Genomic DNA, 8,048 nt, shown 5'->3' with positions numbered 1-8,048 from the left:
GGAAGTCAAGAGTGGTGTCTGTGGGAGGGCGAGTTTCCCCAAAACCCCAGCCAGCCCCACTCAGCCTGGCCAAACCCACAGCATCCTGCCTCGTGGGACTGGGACTGGTCTCCCTGGGATCCCCAGGGGCTTGCAGCCCTCCCACTGCACCCAGGACCCACCCAAAACGCCATGCTTTATTCTCATATATAAACTTTTCACCTTTCACAGCCCTGCTGGGAACCAGCGCTGACCTCAGCGGGCAAACAAGGCTGGGAGTGGGGGAAAGCAGTTCACTTGGGAGCTATTGGCAGCCTTGGGCGTGGAGAAGATGGGGAGCTGGCTCCTCTCACACTGTGGGTGGGGCTCTGAAATGTTTGTGCCAGGGCAGCCAGGCCTCCTCACACGACAGAGGGTGCAGGCACCGTCCTCTGGCAAAGCTCGGGGCTGGGTGGGGAATTTTTAAAGCAGCCTTCTAGTGTTTTTGTGATGGCTTCAATAACTCCTCCCAGCAGCAGAATTTCCCTGAGCAGAGAGGAACCTGCTGCAGGCAATTTTCTTTTAATCTCTTCAGGGCACTACAGTAAGAAAAAAATAATTGGAAATTCAGAAAACATACAGGATTGTAGAGTTTTTAAAAGCTAATTAATGTGAGTCTTTATTAATTGCTTTGCAGGTTCTCCTTCCAAGCAAGCTGATAATGAGTAGCCGTTTTGCATTATCATGGAATCCCAGAAGGGCTTGTGTTGGAAAGGACACTTTGTTCCAATTCCCTGCCATGGTCAGGGCAACCTGAGGCATTGTAAGACCCTGACACTGTTCATCTGCTTCTGTGTTACAGTTATAGGTTTATTTTTGCAGCAAGAAAGGAGATTGCAGTGCCAGCAGAAAATTTCCAAGCCTGGATGGATGCTCTGTGGATCAGTGCTTTTATTAAAGAAGACATCATTGGCTTGGTTTCATCACAGCCAGGTGCAGCAGGAAAGCAACACAGTAGTCCTGGCAGTGGGACAGGAGCATTGGAGCATCTGATGCAGGATGTGCTGGGGCTGGACCCTGAGAGTGAGCCAGCTGGGGCTGGGATGCTCCCCCAGCCTGGGCTGGACCTGCAGAGCACTCCCCAGGCCTGCAGCGGGGGAGCTGCAGCAGCTGAAGCTGGGAAGGTCGGTGCAGCTTCCTGCCAGTGCTGGGGGTTGCAGATTTGGGGAGGAAGTGTGGTTGAATAAGACAAACTGCCGCAATCTTCCTTTTATGTTGCACAGGCCCTCAGTGTGTGGGGCTTCTCTCCTCAGTTGTTTCATGGGCTTGTCCAACCACTTTGCTTCAACAGACTCAGGGAGGGGGTGGGAGAGCTGAGAGCCCCCGGAGTCTGAACGGTGGGAGCAGAGAGGGTGTACCATGGGTCCCTGCAGCCAAAACTGAAGCTTGCTTGCCTATCCCAGTCCCTTCCAGCTGTTCCTCAGGCTCTGCTGCAGCTTTGGCCTTCAGTGCTGTAGGTGAAGGGGGTGGGCAACCTTTGGGGATATGCTTGGTCACAGCACACATGCTCCCCAGCCTGTTTTGTAAGCATTTTAAGCTGCTGAACAGTCCCTTTACTATTTTAACTGCCTCAATTTTTATTGGTTCATCTTTTTTATTTTTATTAGCGTGGATTGTGTTCCCCCCCTACTAACTGCAGGACTGCTGTGGTTTATGGAGGATGCGCTTGAGCAGCTGAGGTGGGGAGCTGAGCATCCACCTGGGCACTGTCAGAGTGGGTTTTTCCCCAAGGCACTGATTTTTATGATCAGAGTTGTCATTTTGGGCCTTTGCCCCTCAATGATGCTCACCCAGCCTACAGCAGGTTAAGGGGAGTTTTCCTGTTGGTATTTTCTATTCCCAATGAACATTGAACCTTGTGGATGCCCCATCTCTGGAAGTGTTCCACATCAGGCTGGACTAGGCTTGGAGCAAACTGATCTAGAGGCAAGGGAGAGGGACAAGACGATTTTTAAGGTTCCTTTCAACCCAAACCATTATGTGATTCCATGTCTTCAATATCCTCTCAAGGGGAAGCAGAGGGCCAGACACTGATCCTGTCTTGTGACCAGTGACAGGATTTGAGGAAATGACAGGGACCTGCATCAGGGGAGATTTGGGTTGGATCTTCCAAGGTTCTTCCCCCAGAGGGTGGGCAGGCACTGGACAGGCTCCTCAGGGCATGGCCACAGTCCCAAGGCTGCCAGAGCTCCAGGAGTGTTTGGACACTGCTCTGAGTCACAGAGTGAGATTTTGTGTCCTGTGCTGGGCCAGGAGCCGGACTCAACGATCCTGATGGGTTTCTTCCAGCTGAGCATATTCCATGATTCCATGATCTTCCCCAGGACCTGGCTTCTCCCTGCATTTCCTCGGTACCCACAAGGAGTGCACTCACAGCTCTGCACCCCTATGGCCCAGTATCAGGCCCTGGGAAACACAGCCTGGGGGGAAATGGGGAGGGCAGAGGATGTGGCAAACCGAGATGAATCACGCAGGGAGCACCTGTCAGGGCCTCTTAAGATCAAACACACTGTGGCTCCAGGCTTGGAGCTTTTTATTCATCTTGGAGCAAGGAGAAGCAGCTTTGCATTTCGCCCCCTCCCGTGTGCGGAAATCTGCAGCTGAGGCTCGGGTTGCTTTGCTGTGGTGCCCACCTGGGCCCACGAGGGCAGCCTGGCAGGTGTTGGCCCTCCCTCGGGGCTCGCTGCGTATTTTCGACTGTTTTAACTGTAGAAACAATTCCTGGCAGGGAGTTTTAGAACTGTTTTTTGTCCTACTGTGGCAGCCTGGTCGCTGGCTGGTGCTACTGTTACCAAGAAACCTCCAAATTTGTTGGGATAAATAAAATAAATAAATAAAAGTGTCTTTTTAGTGTCAGTGAGTAAGGCTTTATTCCTGGAAAGGAGGAGGTGTGTGTGTGGCTAAAACCATTTCAGCCTCCACACTGACCCCCATACAAAACTTTTTTCACTTAGTTATACATTTATATATATATAAAAATATAGAAATTGATATAAATTACATAATTCTCTTAATTAATTCGTATTCTGTCCTGTACAGCTGATTGATTTCTTGCCCTTCATGCTAATTTGGCCCACACTCTTTAGTCCTTTTATCATCTGTTTCCCAGACAGGGAGCCTCCAGCTTTCCAGGCTCCTCTCTCTTCTGGTTACTTCAGCATCCTTGGAGGGCTGTGCATTTAAGATCTCGGATATCCAATCTTCAACTCACTTTGGCGCTGCTTATTGAAACTTGTCAGGGTTAACCAACAGAAGGTTTTGGTGATTTAGTGGTCAAAGTAACTTTAAGAGTCTGTGGAGAAACTTAAAAAGTGGGCGCTGCTTACAACTGATCAACTAATTAAAATGAGTTTTGGGAAGTTGTATAACTTCCAACGCTGCCGAGAGCTCTCATCTCCTACAGAGGCGTACACTTGGCTTAAAACTGTGTTGCACAGTATCTGGGTTTGAGCTGAACACCCTCAGGCTGTTCACAGGAACCTCCTCATGCAGGCTGGAATTGATCAGGGGCAATTATCAGCAGGCCGCAATTAACCGGGGCAGTTATCAGCCGCCTACAATTGACCACAGCGCAGTTACCCTGCGCAGGCCGCCCAGCAGAGGGCCCGGCAGCCCCGGGCCGCCCTCGCACCTGCCCCCAGAGGGCCGGGCCGCAGGAGCGGCGCTTGCCGAGCCCCGCCCGTGGAAGGGAGGAAGGCGAATTTCCCGGGGCTCCGGGCGCGGTGTGGGCGCAGCCGGAAGGTCCCGCCCGGGCCGGCCCCTTCCCTTTCCGCCCCACACCGCCATGGGCAAGGCCAGGCGCCCGCGGCTGCACCGCGCCGCCCCCCGGCCCGCCCGGGCCGCGCCGCCGCTGCCCGAGCCCGGGCCCGGCCCCGCCGCGGGCGGATGGAGCGCGGCGGCCGGGAAGGTACCGGGGCCGGGGCCGGCGGGCGGGGGCCGGCGGCGGCCGCCTCGCGGTGACTCTTCCGCCTTCCCCCTGCGGAACGGGCCGGTCCCCGCGCAGCCCAGGCGCCCTGAGGGGCTGTCCGGGGGTAGCCGCGGGCCGGGCCGCGGTGATGCCGCCAGCACGGGTCGCTCTGGGCAGTGGAAGCCCTGTGGAGCCCCTGATGCTGCGGGGCGGCTGCTGCTGCTCCCCTCATCGGTGGGAGCGTGTGGCACGGGGGCCTGGGGCTGCCCCGGCACGGTGCACCGCTGGCAGTGCCGCTGGTGTCCCCGAGTGTGGCGGTGACAGGGACACGCGTGTCCCGGGTGCCTGGGCCGCCTTGCATTGGGGTAGCTTGAGTGCAGCAGGGGGGATTGTTATCAACACGTGTTGGGAGAGCAGGGGAGCCCAGCAGTGGCTCTCCTCAGTTTTAGGTTAGGGCAGATGGAGAGGAGCAAAAAAGGAGTTTAAGCAAAATTATTTAGGATATTCTGTTTTCCCCAGCTGTTTTGAATACACCGTTCAGGTGCCTCTCCCCAGTCCCCTAACAGCCAGGACACAACACTACTAAATGTTTTTTATGTGCCTCAGCTTTCCTTGTGAGGAGGGAGGAATTGCCTGTGCCAAGTACAGTTGGGCTTATACCACTGGGAAGTTATGTGTTGATGATAGTAGGTGCTGTTGGCTAAAGTAATAAATTCTAATCCAACCAGAGTAGATACTGCAGATCTTAGGAAGGTGTTGCATGCTTAAAGCATGATGCTGAAGATTTGGTGAGTTGCTAGTAGTTACTGAATCTGCTTAATGTCCATTGATTTAGGCTTTAATCCCCTATCTTCTCACTTGTTGCTTATCTGTATTGTTCCATACCAGTAGTAAATATGTCTTTTCCTAAGGGTGCTGTTCACAGCACTCCTGGGAGTGAATACAGTTGAGTGAGGCTAGGCTGAGTTGAAGCAGGTGTCTTTTAGGAACAGAACAGCCCAAAAATGAGACTGTGAAACTTCTGTGTGGAAGAGCTGGAGGGTAGGCAAGGGGGGAGCAGGACAGCAGGGTGCCTTACATGCCCTTGCCTGCTCAAGAGAGACACCTACCCATTATCGCTATTCCTGTCTGGATGGTGCTGGGTTTGGTTTTTAAATTTTTTTAAACAAGTGTTGCCTGGTGGTGTGTGTACTGATTCCTGCTTCCTGTTTCTTTTTGTAAGGACTGGGACTTGTCATCTTCTGGTGTGTTTTCTGGGCTGAAAATTGACCCTGATACCCTGGTGAAGAAGCTTGACTTGGACTCCAGAAGCATCATTTCCTCCAGAACAGGTTTGTTGTGTTTTGAATGAGTGCTGTGTTAGGTTGTGGGCGCTGGGGACTGTATTTGCAGTGGCTTTTAGTGGCTGTCCCAGGAAGTTCAGGGAGCTACAATGCAGGGATTGCTTCCCCTGTTCCTGTGAGGACTTTTAGAAGAGGTCAGTTTTTGTTCTGGCTTCTGCATGGATGTGCTCAGTGATCCCTAGGTGGGGGACTGGCCTCAGGCTCTCTGTGGGATGTGCTGGTGCAGCCAGACTGCCAGGGCTGGGAGCACAGAGGAGCCCAGGCTGTGACCTCACCTCTGGGCTTGCTCTGTGCTTGCTTTGGCCTCACCAGCAGCTGCCATTGGTGACCCAGCACTTTGTCGGGGGTTCTCACTGTGTACCAGCAGCGCTTCACCCACGGCAGCCTGGCAGCAGCAGCTCTTCTCCTGCCCTTTGCTGTTGTGGCTCCAGGATTCCTGGGCAGGAGAATCTAAACTCGTAGGTAGTATGGAAGGTGAGAGGGGGAAGAGGGGAGGACACGATAGAGCCCTTTGATTTCCAGTCCCACAGCAAGGAAATGCTCTCTGGCTGCTCACTGTGAGACAGCTCTGTATCTGAAAGTAGTTTTCATTTCTAAATGTAAGGTCACCTTTCTTCACCTTTCTTCACCTTTCACTTTCTTCTGTAAGGTCTCAAAAAATTTCTCTGAAACTTGAATCCCAAACTCCCACAAACTGCATGTAAATGTTTAAAAAATCCCAGAAGGAGCAAACTACCAGACAGAGCCTGGTAGCACAGTAAGCTGTCCTGATGCAGGAAATGCATGTGACTCCCAAACACCTTCTTTGCAAAGTAAATTAATTTCTTTTCTTCATGTAGATAAATACTACAGTGACTTTGTTGTTGTGTCCAGGCATGTAAGGAAATCAATCTCACAAGGGCGAGTGTTGGCTGAGCAGCACTGAACTCCCATCAGTGATGTCTGGGCAAAGAGTGAGGAAGGGGGGAGGTTGTGTGAGGACACATTTGCCAGCTCTCTGCTCAGAAACCTTGGCAAAACATGCTGGTTTTGAAACACTGGGGCTCATTGTTGGTACCTCTCCTGGGAAAAGGACGTGTACGCATCCGTGTGTGCACGCTGCCATCCCTTTAATTAAATCAGACAGCGTGTTGCTGGGGCTGGCAGGCTGCAGTCCCAGCCCTTTCTTGCAGGCTGCAGCTGCACACGTCTGGGCTATAAACAGAGCCTGCTGCTGTACCCGTGCAGCGCCGCTGCTCTGGGGGTGTGCTGGCCTCCTGCAGGCAGTCGTGCCAGGCTCACTGCCTGTGCTCCCGTGTGCTTCCCACATCATGGGCTAAGAACAGCCCTTCATTTAGGGGCTCAATGCTGCGGCTCAGCGAGGCAGAGAGTGATTTCATTGTTTCTTCACGTCTTCCCAGGCTGCTGTGCCCTTCCTCGCTGTCGTGCTCTGGAGCCGTGTAGAGGCTTTTTCGTTATGGAAATCGGCTCATTTCTTTGTGTTATTTCAGTGAACTGGAACTGGGCTGTGCGTACAATGGTGGGCACTGGCGTTCAAAAAGAGATCCTAGGCAGACGTGCTTTGTCTCCTGGCATCTCTGGTCAACTCAGAGCCTGTTCTGCAGGAAGTTCAACTTGAATCTAACCCTTCCTCCACCTCTTCCTCCCTTTCCCCAGAGCTTAGTGCACAGGGCAAGAGGGTAGGATTCTCCTACACATTGCTATTTTAAGATTTAATAACAAGACAAAAGCATGCTTCCCTCCCACTTGCTTTTCAAGCTCTAAGAAGGTCAAGTTGGCAGACTGTAGGTGGGCTCACTATCTTGTGTGCTTTTCACAGCTAGAGAAGATACTTTTTTTTCTGCCAAGGCTGCTGTGTGGCAGTTGGGAAAGCAGGTGTTTGTCCTGTGTGTGTGTGTGTGTGTATATCTCACGTTATCCAAGATTTATTCACATTGTCCAAGACTGCTGGTATCTCTGTGTTTTGTGTTTAGGTCTGCCCTTATGCTGTGACTCTCTTCCAGGTAAAACCTAGTCGGAGGACGATCTTGGAATTGGGTTAGATTTTAGAAGATGTCAGCTTGGAGCTCGAAATTAGTCAAAAAAGCCAGTTGGATGTTGGGAAGTAGGAGGAAAAGAGAACACGGAGAGCACTGTTATGCTCTGTAAATAAACCCATGGTACAGGCAGCTCTTTGATGCTTTGTGTACCATCACAAGGGCTAACTAACCCACAGCAGAGCATGGTTACTTCCATGGGAGAAAAGGCATCACCTGGAACAGCTGTTCTGGTGTCAAAGCCAAGAGGCTGCAGTCCTCTAGGAAACCAATCCACCGCTGTGCTGGGGCTTGAGGGCTGTTGCCTGTGGTTGCCAATGAGAGAGGACACCTCTCTCCTCAGTGTTTTCCTCAGTTTGTAAGAGACTAGCTCTTGCTGCTGTTCTGGCTGTGCTGGTTTTGAGGGAACAGGAGAAACATGACGTGTAAATTGGAAAGTCCAGAATCTCCAGCAGGGTTATGCAGTTAACACGAGTGCTTATGGGTGCTGGGGCTTAAAAGAGTGAGGCCCCTTTTTGTGGGAGGATAAACTGGTGGTGTTGGTTCTTGTTAGCCTTGTTTTTCTGGGGATTTCTGAGCACGGTTGGTGCATCTGGTTGAGGCAGGGTGCCCTGTGGAGGTATCTGCCACTCCTGGTAGTGGTCTGTTGCTTCCTTTAGATGCGAGGCTGATTCAGTGTGCTTGTGATTAGTGTGAGGTACCAGCACAGGCTGTTCTGGCATCAGTAATCCTTGTGGCACGAGA

General features: G+C 52.2%; 1 protein-coding gene across 1 annotated transcript in view; it reads left to right on the top strand.

Moving 5' to 3' along the window:
- The first annotated feature begins 3,767 nt into the window (after positions 1-3,767).
- Positions 3,768-8,048, top strand: part of SLX9 (SLX9 ribosome biogenesis factor) — a 39,237-nt gene continuing 34,956 nt past the window's right edge. Inside the window, exons 1-2 of the mRNA XM_063400174.1 lie at positions 3,768-3,925; positions 5,148-5,256. Of these exons, the coding sequence (XP_063256244.1) occupies positions 3,803-3,925; positions 5,148-5,256 (232 nt within the window). The 5' untranslated portion in view covers positions 3,768-3,802. The remainder of the gene's footprint in view (positions 3,926-5,147; positions 5,257-8,048) is intronic.

This window comes from Prinia subflava, chromosome 6, assembly GCF_021018805.1.
Source record: "Prinia subflava isolate CZ2003 ecotype Zambia chromosome 6, Cam_Psub_1.2, whole genome shotgun sequence".
NCBI classification, from domain to species: Eukaryota; Metazoa; Chordata; class Aves; order Passeriformes; family Cisticolidae; genus Prinia; species Prinia subflava.
This window is presented reverse-complemented; position numbering and strand designations above follow the sequence as displayed.